We start from the raw sequence: 17,773 nt of genomic DNA on the forward strand, positions 1-17,773 counted from the left end.
CGTTTCGGAGATAGAGGGCGTTGAAATAGAATCTTTTTTCCCTCTTTTCCCTCATAACTTTTGAACCACTCATCCGACATAAGCTTCTTAAGTTTGAACCATCTGCCCCTCTTAGGAGTGTATTTTGTGTGCTACCCCCCTCCTACATTATTTCAAAACTTCAAAAAAATAAAACAGATGCACACCACTTTTATCTCATTAATTTCGAAACTTTTTTTCGTCTCTTGCTTTATTTCGATATTTGGCCTTGTTTCTGAGATATTCGATGAAATCCGTGACAGTGTAGCGCCTCAGCCGCCTACATTTCATTTAACGTTATAGCAACCCATGAAAATCGAAACTCACAATGATTTATATAAACTGATGTTTGTGAAAATTATCGTTAAAAGTATTATTTCAAAAGTGTTTTTAGGGCTAAGAAAAGGGGAAAAAATTCCTAGGTCAACGCCCTCTATCTCTACGATGCTATTTAGGAAATAAGTTTATATCATGAATAAACATTATTTTAAAGTGTTCTATCGATTCCTGAAGTTATCCAGGTTAAACCTGAATCACCCTGTACAGTAACTTTCTATGGATTACACAATTTCTACAAAAAATATTGGATATTTAAGTACCGTAAGTAATACTTTAAATACCTTCGTTTCATTTATTTCTTTTAATGATGATGAAGAAATATCTACTCTATATATTTTTATATCAATCTCGTAGGATTTCAGTAATATACGTTTGATGAATCTATTTCTTCAGCAAGAGAGATATGGTCAAAGGAGTGTGCCATACTCGGGATCGTTACGACAAATCATAACCATCTACGTGGCATAAATATCTGTACGATCTAAACGATTTCCCATCCACGTTAGATAGATCTGCACAGGCTGATCTATGGAGATTTATCGTTAAGCGGGGTCCACACGCAACACCTTATAGCAGGATTTGTCTGTGTCGAAACGTTATAGTAGATAAAACGTTGCATGGCTAGGAAGATTGAGCAAATTCTCAAACAGTACAAATTCGAAAGACGGAGTTGATTTCGAGGATAAGTCGTTACATACGGACCCTCTCCGCAATTTGTCTGCGGCTTTAATTATAGGTAGTTTGTTGAAACAGAATAGGAGAACAAAATTTATGGGCAATTTTCAGACTGGACATTTATTTGTTTAACATTATGCAAGTTCAGAATTGACACCTAGATGCTCTAGATATATCTTTTTATCTTTTCATCTGTTGCAATTAGAAAGGAACAAAACACATCTAGAGCGTCTAGATGTTAATAGCGAACTTGCCTATTGGAAACAATGTCAGATTTTCGGTAGTGTTCACATAATGTTCTCTCTAAGTTTATTGAACAATGTAAGAGTTTTTCGTGCTGATGGCGAGTCAAAATAATACAGATGAGTGTAATTTTTATTGAAAAATTCTAAGAGATTGATCCTGCTGCAACAGGAGATATTGCTACCACTAAAAATAATAATTCGATTAGAATTATCTACAGAAAGGAATTGGTTAAAGTGAATAAATCAATTTGTTCGGGCGCCAGGGATGATAAACCAACATTTTCTTCTTCTTCTTCTTCTTCTTCTTCTACTAGTGGTTGGTCCTAATAAGTCCCATAGCACTGCGGCAAAATTTAGGCCTATTGTAGTAGATAGTAGATCATTCGCTCTTTCCTTCGAAGGATACTCCATGAGCTCCTTAGAATGGCTATGTCCTGGCCTTGATGTCCAGTATTTTCCAACATTTTGGTATATGTGCTTTTCATACATACAAGTAGGTACCTATTTTGTTTTGTAACAAGGACTAATTAATTCCAATAAATAATTGTACATTTTAACATCCATCCTGAAGTAATTTCTCCAATCATCAGGTTCATTTCGCAGATCCTTAGGCAATCGCAAAATGTATGTGTTTTGAGTAACCATATTCTGAATCTTGAGTGTCTGTATTTATAATGTTTAATTAAACAAAGTATCTACATTGTTCATTTAGAGCCATTATTACCTAAAATGTCCCTAAACTCAATTTAAGAAACTATATACTATAAAGGTTACTCACGTTACTTTTACATAAAAGACTTAAAATGATACTCACGTACGTTTTTTAGGCAATGCCAGCATTTTAAGTATCATGTTTCTACCAATAAGCAGTTCTTTTAGAAATCATCTTTATATTTACAGGCACACTCCGTGCGTTATCCACGGAATTGTATATACGCCTAAGTAATTCTCCAAATTTGTCATTTATTATTTAACATACATAAATATTCTATTTTTATTTGACAGAATATAGGCGTTGCTTCTTTAAATTCCACTAGTATTTTTGCTGCTAATGACTAAGTACATTTTCAAATCTTCTACAAGTATTGCATATATTTTGTTTAATTTATTTATTATATCAAAAAGAAATAACATTTATTTATTATTACTAATTAAATAAAATAGTTATGCTACGTTCAATTTCTGACTTGTTTAACAATGAACTAAGTATGCTGTCTGAAATTATTTATTTGACATAAGTATTTAAATAAAATTTTCTGATTAAAAATGTTTCTCAGTTTTCTGGACTGCTGTGTAACTTTTTTAAATATCCACTGTACAAGCGCCCCCCTCCACCTCTAAAATCTTTTGATGCGTCCCTGGCTCAAACTTTTATACAGGAAGACTAGATGTCTCTAGTCGTTCTACTTTTATGAGAGTAAGAAAGATAGTTTCCAACACCAAGGCCCTTAGATACTTGAAGATTTAATCACATATAGAAGGGCTCTCAAGCTTTCAAACTTTTTTTTGAAAAATCCGAATCCGTCAATTAGGAGAGGTCTGGCGCTCAAACATTGGTCGAATTTTTGTGCACATAAACAATTAGAACTGTGAATATTCAATCAAATCCAATTTTTTAAAGCAGGTTTTAAAAATTCTTGGAAAGACGCTTCTTTAAAAAAAAACAGAACGATTGATCAATTAGTTACGTAGTTATAGCCGTCATTTACACTAAATGTACTGGGACATCCGGGCTAATTTTTCGAAAAATACCTTTGGTATTCCGAGTACTTACCAGGTCTAAGATTACAATACTTTTCTTCATTGGCAACCTACTTTAAAACGTGTTTAAAGTTATTTATGCAAGCGAGAAATTCAATAAAATCGTACGGGTGGTGGTGGTGGGGGAAGCAGAGAGCGCGGCCGCTTCGGCCTGCTCGAAATTGAATCGGCTATAACTACGTAACTAATTGATCAATCGTTCCTTTTTTTTTTTTTAAAGAAGCGTCTTTCCAAGAACTTTTAAAACCTGCTTTAAAAAATTTGATTTGATTGAATATTCACAAAGTTCTAATTGTTTATAAGTACAAAAATTCGACCAATGTTTAAACAAGCGCCAGAGCTCTCCTAATTGACGGATTCGAATTTTTCAAAAAAAGTTTGAAAGCTTGAGAGCCCTTCTATATGTGATTAAATTTTCAAGTATCTAAGGGCCTTGGTTTTTGCTGTGCAAAATTTTGAAAATTTGCAAATTTTTTTTCAAAATCTGGATTGCAAAATTATTATGCAAAATCTATCGAACCGATTTTGATGAAATTTGGTGTGATAATTCTACATAACATGAAGTTTTTTTGAGCCAAGTATAAAGGTCCTATACCCAATTTAAATACCCCAAAAAAATTCCCTAAAAAGTATTGTTTTTTAACCCCATTTTTGCGATTTTTTCGATTTTTACCATAATAATCATGATTCATTCGATTTGTAACTAGTCATGTTTTGTAAAAAATTTAATTACAAACATTTTTTTCCTCTTCCATTTTTAAAATCAACTCTTGAAAATATACATAATTAAATAGGAAAAAAAATATGACACTTTTCGAATTTTTTTAACATATTGTGCCGCTAAAAGTTAAGCCCACTTTTTTTTTATGCGCATAGAAAAATTTTCATTTCTAGTGATATTTGAAAGCCAAAAAGCCAAAAATCTCCGTGGATATACGATTCACCCAAATATGGCTTTTTGAAACAGATACCGTCTGGACTAATAAGGGAACCCTGTTTCTTGAAATAACAGTTGATTGTTGAGAGTAGCAAATGTTCAATAGGCAGCATCCTCGGCAGCATCAGTGCGTCAGTTGAAGATTCAATCTTCAGTCTCCGTGTTTTCTCAATCAGAAACCACGGAGCTTAGCGTTTCAGAATCCGAAAATGAATTTAATGAATAGAATACAGTTAATATGTGCCTATAACGATGAAGACTATAATGACTATCTCTTGCCATGGGAAACACAAGCGCGATATTTTGACTTTTCGTTCACTGACCGACAAGTTGTGTCCCTTACCATGTGACCAACAATTTTTATTGTTTTTCATTTTTTATGTATAGTAATAAAATAATAAATAATATATAAAATTCCTGTAAGAATATTTATACGTAGATTTTATAAATGAGATTTATATATTTTATTTTTTATACACAGCTGGGGGTTGACCGACCACCCTTGTTCGTACATCTGACCTACTACTATGATTGCTCATTATGTAATATATAATCTAAACATACAGTTTCAACCTTTGTAAACTTATTTCATCTGCTCCCACTATAGTAAATAGACTATTAATACATTGTTTTTAAGGAGGACAACGGAAGGTAAGTGAAGTAACTTACCTACCTATGGAAAACAGCGATTTCGAGTTATAAATGCATATTTTATGAACAAATAAATAGAAATATTTGATGAACATTACATTTTATTAATTATTATGCATGAATATGTATAGTAATTGTACAGTTATTACATTTAGTAACATTTATAAAATCTGGATAATAATTATTCCCCTCGCGTTTACAATTGTCACATTTTTCTCAAAATGATTTGACCGCTCCATTTCAGTCACCGGAAGCTCAATATTATCTGACTGATCCATTAAAACAGCATGATGCAACATACTACTAGGACCTGGAGCTGAAGTGTCATTGTAAAGAATCCTGTTAGCTATTTCATTTTTGTTAGTTAAACTGCCAGCAACATAACTTTCTGCAATTGTGGCTGTATTAGCCAGCAACGTTGCCGATATTCTACGGAATAAATGGCTTGTGTATATTTCAGGATGTTCTAGTTTCAAAAACTGTGCAATCTTATTACGAATCATAGAAAGGGTATTCTTGCCGACTTGTTGGTTTATAGCGCATAAAAAATCGTAAAATTTCAGTTTTAATTTCCAATCTAATCTTGATATATTTTTTGAGAATTTTAAGGTGAGAAACAGAACCCATACCAAAAGTAATTGTAAACGTACGTGAACGTGAGTTACCATTTTTAGAATCTGGAATTGTAACTACAATAATGTCATCGAAATTTTTGAAATTGACGTCCAAAGTAAGTTTGCACAACTCATCAGAACGGCATGCTCCTGCAATGCATAAGACCATCACTACTTTCATTAGCAAATGTGTTATCGGGTGCCTGAACGAGAAAATCGTTGAATCGTCTTGTAAAAACGTTTGACTCTTTAGGTGTATAGCCGTCATTCTTACGTTTCAAAAATGCTCTCAGCTTGGGGTATTTTGAAATATCCACGTTCTCCGCTATGAAAATAGTTGACTTAATCATTGAGAATTCACTCCACAAACTCTCCGGTGACTTTAAAGTTATTTACTTCTCATTTAGAAATAATAATTCAAAACCAGCAAATTGCAACTTTTATGTAGCTTTGTTTATAAAGACCTTAGAAACGACAAAATCACAATCAAGGCGACTTTGCAAGATTTCGAATAATGTCAAAATGAATTGATTAAGAAATGTCAAAAGAATAAAACCTAATCTTTATTTCATGAACCATAAAGAAATGTGGGAGCAGATAAAATGTTATACACCACGCAGCAGTTAAGAATAATTTACCAGTCTCGGACTCTACTGTCAGCCCTTGTCAAAGACTTTTTGGCTCCGAGCTCTTAAACTGTTACGACAAACCACATACCTACCAAAAGTGGAGTGAAATCAGCATAGCTTGCCTAACATAGTGCAGCTTGTGGTGGGCGGGCTGGATTTACTCTCTAAGGACCCTCATATCGATAGATTCCACACATATTCAATAGGAGACAAATCTGGGTGATGACTATCAAGATTTCCATGACGATAAGAGATTGATTGTAACATGCTAACAGTAGTTCAGTTCACCTATGGTGAAGAATTTAAAAGCGCCCCAAAGTAGAATACGACATGAAGTTTAGCAATTTCTCGGACATGCCTTTGGGCGGTCGTTGAAGATGAAAACCATACCCTTCATATTATTAAACATACATACATACATAGAAAGCATTCTACATAGAACCTTCTCATATACCCTATCGTAGTCGTCGTACGAGTTTTCGAGTCCAGTTTTGCAGCAAGATAATACTCGGTCACACTGTCGAATATAGCATATTTTCTTCTGACATTTCTTCATGATTATATAAAGTAGCCTGAGAACGATACGGATCATCTCATCACAAGCATGATAGACGCATTAACTGTTGTTTAGCACACTTAGCACATCAGTGTATTATTAACTTTAATTAATTCATATTGTGGTTATCAATTATTTAAGTCTACTGAACATGTACATCAAAATAAGTGGAATAAGATCGCAATGACTGGATGTCCAGATTTCTATGTAGGTACCTAACTTTGAATATTTGGGAAAGAAAGGCAGTAGTTTATACTGTTGAAGAAAGTCTTTATAAACTAGACTGTTTAGTAACTGTGACAGATAAACCCATTAACATATACATGAATGATGTGATATGAATGAATGATATAATTCTGATGTACCCTCAGAAATACGCAATGTTTTATTTCAAAAGAAAAATAAACTGAAGAACCTAAAAGTCACATATACAAACATTTTCATTCAAATTTAATTTTTTAGTAGATTTCAGATATTTTGAAAAAGAAAACAAGTCAACGGAGATGCTTTTTGGTGGAAAAATGACTGAATGGGATTATGGGCATTAATAACAAATCTGATGGTAATATGTAATAGATAATACTAGAAATATCGATTTGTTTGTTACATTCTTTTAAATACTAGCCATATCGCACTTAATAATGCGCAGCTATTTATATTCTAATCAGCCGGAAACAGGATACATATCAATTTATTAGTTTTATTTAAGACTGATTCATGCAAACTGTGAAGTTTATAAACAATACTCACAAACTAATTAAATTATATTCACAATATTGGATTTAAAATACAGTTGGCTGCAGTTTCTTTGGTTATAAGAAGTATTACAGTATCCAAAAATATAGTTTGGCAAAGCATTTATATATTTATAAAATTTGTACGTAGATATATATAAAGTATAATAAAATAATTTCAATTTATTTTCTTTCTACTGTTATTGATTTATTTTTTTAATTTTATAAGCTGATATTTTATTTATCTTAATATATTTTGGTATTATATATACCAAAGCAATAAAATAATTTTTGCAGTTTTAAATATAGATTATAGATTTTATTACTTACTTCCGGTAGTAGCTTTTAAAAAGATACAATTTGTTCATGTGATTGTTTTAAATATATGTAGGTGTATGTACCTAGGCTAGAGTCTGCTTTATTTTTATCTACAATCGGATCAGATCAATGTATACAAGGTAACTCTCTCAGTTAGGCAACACACTTTACTTTAGATTCCCAAGTATATTTTACAGCCAGTGCTTGTTAAAATTTTGAGAATATCTAGAACCTACTTTTAACTAAGTTTGAAATAAAGATTGTATATTAATAATTATTTTGTAAATGATTTCAAAACGTTTCTAGAGAGTTGCGATCTATATAAATTTATCATGTAGGTCGCATAAATTACTATAACACTACTGTTTTGAAGCAACCAACTGAAGAGATTCTGCACAAATATTTATAATTATCTGACGCAGAATCTATACTATAATGTCCAAATATGGAATAAGGGAATAATATGTTACATTATAATTCCTATTGTTTTAAAATTTGCAGCCGGAGTGAACCAGGATATCTACATTTGATAAATTGTGTCGCGACTATCGCGACTTAAAATGTTTGGGAACCACTGTTTACAGACTATTGATCGAACTGGTCGTTGGTTATACAACACACATTCGCTATGAGTGTATGTCGTGTTGCCTATCTAAGAACAACAATGTGGCATATTAGTTTCATACATGGTACAATTATTCAAATGTTTAGTCGAAATTAACGAAAGAGTTCCTGTAAACTGCTTCTTTCAACTTGAATCAAATCAAATATTTTCTCAAATTTGGATACAGAAGGGAATCTTGGGACATGTTTTTATTGTTGTTGTTGTGACATTGAATGCTTCATTAAAATTTATTGAAAAATTTAAGACTAAACCAACACAAATAGTAGAAGGTAATGAGCGACCTTACATATTACACATAAGTTAGAAAAGGTTCGCTGAACTACCTTGGTTATTATAATTATTATAGAGTAAATAGTTTTTAAAATTATGTTGTAATGTTGGTTTTATTAAAACTGTCTAAGATATTAAGTAAGCATGATATTACAATTTAAAATTATTGACTAAAACCGCATTATAATTTTTTTTTATTAATTTTCCCTATAACACTTCTTTTTTAATTAAAAACTGTTTAATAAATTATAAATATTTAAAAAATATTGCGTTTTTAATATTTAATATACCCACCCATTTGTCCTAGTAAGTCAGATTTACTGAAAAAAATTACTTTTTGAGCCACTAGAAACCGTTGATTGTATGAAAAAAATATATTTAATTTTAGAAAATTATATTAGCAATTCTCCTTGGCTTTACCTGATGAGATTTAATTAATAAATATTAATTTATTCATGAAAAATTTCTTTCTTTCAAAATTACTTCGGAAAAAATTAAATGAGACTAAGGAATTAAAATAAGTATCGAAATAAATGAAAATAAGTATACCAAGAATTTAAATATTTACCTACGACCACTACTGTAAATACTTAAAAACACACCGTCTGCGATCAATGTAAGAATCGTATTACACACAGTAAAAAAATCGCACAGCTTGGTAAAAAAATCGTACAGTTTTCCTAGAAACCGCCTAGCAACGGTCAATACAATACAGGAAAACTGTACGATTTTTTTACCAAGCTGTGCGATTTTTTTACCGTACATAATAGGAATCTTACATTGATCGCAGACGGTGTGTTTTTAAGTATTTACAGTAGTGGTCGTAGGTAAAGTATAGTACGTAATACGTGGTGTAATGCAATTACGCACTCATAGAATTACGCACTCGCCGATACGCGGCATTGTGCGTAACTTTTCCATTCGTGCGTAAAATGCTTTTTATAACACTTATTACGTAATATACTATTAAAAATTGGACGTCCATAAAATTTAAAAATAAATAGACAGAAATTGGTAAGTCGGTATTTAGAGAAAAAAATACTTTTTTTACTTAATACAACAATAAATCTAAACAGTCTTCAGATGGGTATACGTACTGTAAAAACTTTTATACCAAACTGATCTGATTTCAAAATAATTGTATCTATTCGTTTAAAAGCAATAATTTTTATCTAACAAATTTGTTAGATTTTTTACTGGCACAGATTTATACTTTACAATGAATTAATGCAGACTATAAAAAGAAGTACCATACTTACTTGATGTAAAATATACATATATCTACATATTCTCCAGAAGCGTAAAACTTAACTAAGTGAAATAATAATTATACTTAGATACATAAACCCGAAAAAAATGATTAGTCAAAAAGGTAAAGCGAACTGAAGGCAAGGAAAATATTTAATAAAAATTGCCATTTATACAGAGTGTTAATTAAGTATGTATAATAAATTCAACAGACGATTATTTAAGTGATTTTAAGACAAAAAGTTCATATAAACATTGGTCCGCAGATGCTTCGTTTTCAATATACAGGGTGTTAAACTTTTGTAAAAAAATTGTTATTTCGTACATGTCTTAAATATCCTCTACACAATTTTATTGTAATTTGGCAGTGTTATTTGCACTTTATGTTATTTAGATGTAACATGTTATTAATAAAGAATTATAAAAAAATTATAATTTCCAAAAGAAATTTTTCCCCGTGTTTCTTGTATGGTCCAGGGATATGCAATTAAGTGGATTTTATTTTTTTTTTTACAAAAATTAATCAAGATGCGAAAACATTCATAAGACAAAAAAGTTGTATTTTTAATTGCTTAATTAAAATAATATATAAAATTTAAAAAATTCAGTGGTGTACATTTTTTTTGTCAAAAACATTCGTTAAGGCACCGCTCGGGGCGCCATCTGAACTTAATAAATCTAATTAAGCTAGGATTAAATTAGCCCTCTAACACTACAAATAACTGCCAAATGACAACAAAATTGGGTAAAGGGTATTTAAGATATTTACGAAAAAGCAATTTTTTTGCAAAAGTTTAACACCCTGTATATTCAAAATGAAATCTGCGGACCAATTTTTGTATGATCTTTTTGTCTTAAAATCACTCAAATAATCGTCTATTGAATTTATTGTACATACTTAATTAACACTGTGGAGTTTTATAGACAAGAAGCCGCACTTTTAGTAAGACAATGACAGAACAAGTAGATACATCCAGGAAATAACGAAGCGTAACACTAAACTGTAGCAACTTCCTTAAAATTTTTGGATTCAAAGATTACGGAGAACATGTAAACATCACAAAATGTACCTTTTCTGTTTTGTCCAGCAAATTTGTAAAGATAATAATTGTTATTAATGCATGTGTTAATAGTTTCCTAAAAGCATTATATGGGGTGTGATTATGTTTGTAAAACCGTACGCGTTTTTTCTGTATGTGCAACAGGCCTGCAAAATATAAGAAAAGTAAGATAAACATACGAGGTAAAAATAGGCTTTTTCCTTTATGTTGAATGTATTGTCAGTTGTCTTATACCCTGAAGAAAACTTATAATACTGATACAGTGAAGAGATATTATTTCTAACTTGCTTAGATTTTCTAAAATTCTGAACAAAATATTGCGCATATAAACACCAACATTAAGTATATTTACAAAACGTTACTTTACTAAGCGAGCAAATCATCCCTACTGTTTATTAAAAAATCGTAACCTGACGAAATTTATGTATTACCTATAGATATAGAATTATTAATAATGATTACAATTTAATAAAGAAAATTCTCTGTATCCCATTTCCAATTGGATTTTTCGATATTTTGGCGAATGCGCTCGTTACAATAAAATATAATCAAAATACAAGTCGTATGTGTTCGAATTAAAATTTATTCATAAAATAAACACACAAGCAAGTTTATATATAATACATTGTATTAATCTTTTTTACAACAATATATACATAATAATATTTCGATAAAATATACAATCATTTACATTTATATTATAAATTAAAATAATTACTCACTATACTTATTATTTCTTACAGATTAAAATCTGAAAATTTTTGGTATATACAATAATTTTAGTTGACTAGACATATATCTATAATACGTGTTCGACTAAAATTTGACTAGAATCACTCGCTTTTATAGATTGCCCATCTATTTTATATACATATATTAAATATACTAAGACTACAACACTACGATATAAAGACGGTTTCTGATATTTGAATAATAGTTACTGACCTATCGCCCTTGACTAGAATATACTTTTGCTTTAGAATATGGCAAATAATTCACGATTTATTTAAACAAAACTAAATTTTTAGTGTGGTAAGTTGCCGCTTGGAGCGTATTGCAAACTTAATCCCTCGCCCGCACTTTGAACTAAATCTAAAATTATACAACGCAAAAAAAATGTGCGAGCACTTTCCTCACTAACAAATTTGATGCACATATTTTGTGTACCAGGAACTGAAATGATGTAAACAGCGGATAAAGCTGTCTTTAAACAATTAATGCCCTCGAAATTATGGAAGTCGTGACGTATTAAGATTTTTTTAGAACCTTTTTTTCAGGCTTTCTTAATTCGTCACTGACTTCATGTAATACCTAATTATTTTTTTAATACACGAAATTGCGAACCAATCTATATACTCGTACAATAAAAGTATTGATGAAATTATTAGTACCTACTCCATTTTCAATTTATGAATTTAAAATATGAAAGAACAATTTTCCATTATTTGACTCTTCATTACTTTCGCTGTTTCCGGAGATAAGCCTAATTTTTAAATGTTAATAGCAACATCACTTGTATTCTTAGGTATAAATTTCTAGGTAAAATAATTTAAAAAAAAAATTAAAATTAAATTAAATTAAAAATTCTACATCTAGACTCTAGACTGTAATGCAACTATAGATTTTTGTATTAAAATGTGTATAAGGTTTACCTACATCAAAAATTAAAAAAAAAAATGGAAACACACTGACAGCGTCAAATATTAAATATTGCCTGCTCTTAAAATATATTGCAATTTGAAACTTGAGCAGCTGACTTGTCTAATAATTTCATTGACATATCTTATATGAGTTAAAAGTAATCTTTACAAAACTTTCGAAACATTTTAGATACAATCCATAAGAACTAAATTAAATCTAATATCACATTTTTCCTAACATTACTAATAAATACAAAATTAATTAAAATATAATATAAGAAAGACATATTAGCACTACTCACATTTAATTTGTTTTAAGTGTAATTAATTACTTATATACAATGCATGAGATAAGAAAGAGATGAATATATTGAAAAATATTTATATTATTACTTAATAATAATTTCTCAGTAAATTTTCAGAACTAAAATAAGATAACAGTGACTAATCCTCTATCTCTTTTTACCTCTTATACACATATACAGGGTGGTCCAAATTTTATGAAGGAAACTTCGAGGGTAGATAGATCTCTTTAAAATAATATGTGTTTGCCTTATAAACATAGGTCTGGAACGGCTCCGTTTTAGAGATAGAGGGTGTTGAGGATTTAAAAAAAAATTGATTTTTTGTTTATATCGCACACTACCTTACAGGTGGTGTAGAAAGGAGTATAAATAATTTTATTGATGTGCTTACAAATTGCACTTAATTTTAAACATAAACAAATATTCTTGTAATATTATCGTTAGAAGTATCTGCCACAAGGGGATTGTATTTGTATGAATAACTTGAGAACGGCGAATCTTAGGGAAAAAATTAAAGTCACCTTTTTTACGTATTTTGTGCATCAAAATATAAATCAGTTACAATGACATGTAAAAAATGCAGTGGCGTAGTTTTTTTTTGTAAAAAAGCGGTGACCCCTGTCCAGTTGTACACCACTGGTTGAACCTTTAAAGCTCATATTTCAGGGAATATAAGGTCCACTATCATACATTATATGTACCAAATTTTATCGAGATCGGTTAATAGATTCCGGAGATATAAACAAAAAATCAATTTTTTTGACAACTTCAACACCCTGTATCTCTAAAACGGTGCCGTTCCAGACCTATGTTTATAAGGCAAACACATATTATTTTAAAGAGATCTATCTGCCCTCGAAGTTTCCTGCATAAAATTCGGACCACCCTGTATATTTACTTAGATTACTGACTAATGGTACTTCATGGAATGACTAGAAGTTGTGGAGTTATGACTAGAATAGTTTAGAAAACTAGAATGACTAGAATGACTAGAATGTTATATTTAAGGATTATTACAAAATAATAGTGACTAGATATTGTTATTTTTATATTGCTTTAAAAATAGAGTTTTTAGGGAAAGTAAATATATTTTTTAAAATAGTTCAATCAACTATGTAAAGCTAGCAATAATTTTCAAATAAAAAAATTATACTATATTTTGAACAATGGACTAGAAAATTTAAGATAATGACTAGATTCAGTGTGATGATATTTAATTTAGCTTTGAAGGTATTTTTAGTTTGTTTGACTCAAAGAGAGTAAAAAAAAATGAGGCATAAAAATTAAAGAGTACATTAGTAAATAAATTTAAAAAATATACTTGATTTTGGACAATCACTAAGAAAATTTAAAAACTAATTAGTTTCAGTATAACAATATTTAACTTGATAAAATATAAAACTATTTTTAAATTACATAATTAAATGATATTGGTTCTGGAATAAATAATACAAAATTAAATATTATATATATCGTTATATACGTTATCCTATTGAAATACTAAATTGTAAAGACTAGAAAAATCTTTGGTGCAATATAAAATAGAAGGGAATGACTAGATAGTGACTAGAACTTGACCAATTCGAGTTATGAAGACTAGAAAGTTACAAAAATTAAAATCTAAGATAATGGTATCATTGAATAGACCCTAAAAATATGAGATCAATACGAAATCTGTTCCGAGAAATATACAAGAATATGTTACACTATTTACATTGCATCTTAAAAATGATGAATCCAAGAGAAGTTTGGTACATACCTGTCAGGGGTAAAAGCGGAGTTACCCTGACTATTGCAAATCGGAGGCAGTGGAGGCGGTCTCCAGAGGCGTGGCGGCATCCTAGGGATGGGCCTCACTGGAACGAGCCGTTGTCATTCAACTTGGTGTACAGCCTGATGCTTCCTTAGGTAGGCGATCCTTCGAAACCGCTTCCCGCAGTCTCCGCACGGGAACTGCTCGCACAGCTCCCCCTCGGCGACTTCTTCTTGTTTATTTTCTTTGCTAGGCCGCGGCTTGTGCCATCTCCGATGTGACGCGAGGTTAGCTGGGCAGTTGAAGACTTTGTCGCATTCCGGACAGCGATATTCCACGTGGACGATTCTGGAGCATCGGTGTTGGGCTAGACCGAAGGCGTCTTCGTAGAGCTCCTTGCAAAGCCGACACACGTAGTCGCCTATGACGTTTTCGATCTTTGCCAGCTCAGCCCTGGCTTCGTCGGTGATTTCAACGACGTTGAAGGCGGGATCAATATCGCCCTTCCTTATCACCAGGTTCTCGTCCGGTCTTAATTCGCGAATGATTGTTCCGGAAACGGGAGAGCTGTTGTCTTCGTCGAAATTAAGTTTTCTCGTGGCTTTGCTCTTCTTCGTGGAATTTGGAGTTGGTAACTTGGGCTTCTTAGTAGGAACTTCTGGCGTTGGAGACTGGCTGGACTTCTTACACCCCGGGGATGGAGTACAGGGCGGAGTGATCGGCGCCTGACTCTTCAGACTCAAGTCCAAAGGACAGGCGGTGGTCAGTTCCAGCGGCTCCGAATATCTCAGGTATTGCAAGTGTTGCTGAAGATGGACTGCAGTTGAATTGAAGAGGTGCGGTTCCAACCCTAAACGCTGCAACACCGTTGGCGGCCCGTATGCGTAGTGACTCTTGAAACTCGCAAATTCCATGTCATGGTGGTATTGCACACGAGGCATACCTCGTAAAGCTTCACGACCGACTGAAGTCGGAACTCACATTTCACTGAGTAAAGCTCTCCGGTAGAAGCCCGATTTTAAGCCCCAATGGAAAGCTTCACCCCGCCTTGTCTGCACACAAAGCTCATGCGGGGTGGGGCGAGTCTGCAACCCCCATTGGCCGCCGCGACTCACCACCAGCGTATTGGCAACGGGGAAATCACGTTAAACGTTTAGTTGTCCGGAAAACTCGCGTAACGGATTTTGAGCGGAGGATTTTTTGGAAACGACGCGTTCAGCGTAACGGTTTTATGCCGATTGTCATGTAACAAATCATTAACAGGATTCCCTTGCAGATGGCCACTTACACCCTCGACAAATAAATGCCATTGGGAGTTTTGATAGAAGCCCTTCGGCTGATTTTGTGTTTTAATTATACAGGCGGGTGCGTTCTCAGCTTTGTTGTGTTTCCTGCTGATTTAGAGTTGTCCGTTAAATTCATTAGTGATTTATGCGATATCACTTCCGGAGATCCAGCATTATTATATCAAATGAAAAATGTAAAATAGTCACTACATTAATTTTAACCAAACCAAATTAAGTTGCTTCAAATTCGCGCACCTTTCTATTTTTTTGTATCTATATTAGATCACCAAAATGTTAATTTGTTTTTAAAAAAGTGTAAACACAAATCCTACCTGAACACAAACTGCCTTAAGAAAAGTATTTACATGGAGTATTAAATTTCACTATAAATTAGAAGATCTTGCATGCAAACTTATAAAAAGACAAATCATTATCATTAATTTATCATTTACTTAAGTAAATCGGCATCGAAAAATTTAAATTCATCGAAATATCTAGAACGTTTAGCACGATTTAAATAAATATTGTGCATAGTTTGCCACTTATTGACACAGTTGGTAGTCAAAGTAATGGCATTTAATAGGAAAGTAACGAGAAAAATGCACCGTAAATTTTTTTTAGCAAATATGCTATACAGGGTGTACCAGAAATAAATGCCAAACTTTTAACCACTGATTTAACTCATCAAATGCATATTTTTTAATTTTTCTTACCTGCCACGGAGGTGTAAGTTGAAACCCTTAGTTTAATTAATAATAAGAAAACACACACAAAAGAAAATTCATGAATAATCAGAACTGGGTATGAATACAGAAAAAATATTGAATCCATGGGCTGAATGGGTAATGAATACTGTGAAAAAAAATATTCATAATTACTTGAATTTCTGAATACAGCATTCAAGGAATCCAAAATATTTGTAATCAATTATTCGCATTATACGAATACAGTGTAAAATATTTACGTGTAAATATAGGACTACGTAACACACAAGACATAATTTTAGAATTTACCATATTTTAAATAATCAGAGCTTGGGTTTCAGCCCAACATTTAAGTACAATTTTTTTTATTTTTTATTTTTTTATGTCGAAGTTATTTTAAGTTTTCCTTATATTAAAGTTAGGGTACTAGTTAGTTACTTTTTTACTTTTTTTTCTTCGTAAAATTATGATAAAATACCTAATGTAGTGTCAAATCTAACAATTTCCAAATTAAAATATATCGGTGAAAATGTTAATGAGTTGAAATATCTAATAGATTGAGAAAGAAAACAACTTAAAAATAACGAAAAAGGTTTCTTTCTATTCAGCTGAAAGTTGGCGGACAAAAAATAACAACCTTTATAGTCTTTCCGATCTCAATTGAAGAACCAAGAGGTTGGCAGTATGTAATAATATTGTCATGGCAATATTTGAAAAATTTGTTCCCATATTTATTTAGCCATACCCATATACAGGCCTAGTCGCCCAGTTGAAGAATGTGCGCTCGGGCAAACGCGGCACAAACACAGCCGCACTGGGCCACCTGGCCTTAAATTCAATTGTCGACAGCCTAGCAGTGCAGTGCAGCAATGTGAAATTTGGTGTGATTCAGGTAATTTTAATTTATTATAGGCACCTTCTATTAATCGTTCATGCGAAAGGGAGAAATAATAAGAGGAATATTTTGTTTACTAATATTATTACAACATGACATCTTGGAAACCTTTTGAAATGGAACAAAACGAAATTTACCATCAATATGTATAATAAAATTGTTTGAGGGCATAAATAATTAAAATATGATATTCGCCAAATGAACATATAATAGAAATTTTCTACACATTATATACAATTTATTATAATTTTTTAACTTTAGCAGAAAAGAAGCATGATTTGACAATCTTGGACAAATGGACAAATCACTGGTGTAATTACTTCTTTTTAATATCATCAAAAATTTTCTTATATGATGCAGGGTACTTTTTTATTATAATTTGTCACAAAACTACAATAAACTTTATAGGTTACTCTACAACTTCTTTACTTCTATAATTTTCTTATAACTAGAAAAATATGTACGTAATAACAGTAACAAAATCGTAAAAAAATTGATACATCTTTAAG

The 17,773-nt window shown here is 31.6% G+C and overlaps 1 protein-coding gene across 1 annotated transcript; it reads right to left on the bottom strand.

Moving 5' to 3' along the window:
• Positions 1-14,498: 14,498 nt before the first annotated feature.
• On the bottom strand, positions 14,499-15,320 carry LOC108912681 (insulinoma-associated protein 1a-like). Its single transcript, XM_018717999.2, has one exon. The coding sequence runs from the start codon at positions 15,318-15,320 to the stop codon at positions 14,499-14,501; it is 822 nt and encodes a 273-aa protein (XP_018573515.1).
• Between the last annotated feature and the right edge of the window lie 2,453 nt (positions 15,321-17,773).

The sequence above is a fragment of the Anoplophora glabripennis genome, unplaced genomic scaffold (genome assembly GCF_000390285.2).
Source record: "Anoplophora glabripennis isolate ALB-LARVAE unplaced genomic scaffold, Agla_2.0 scaffold689, whole genome shotgun sequence".
Lineage (NCBI taxonomy): Eukaryota > Metazoa > Arthropoda > Insecta > Coleoptera > Cerambycidae > Anoplophora > Anoplophora glabripennis.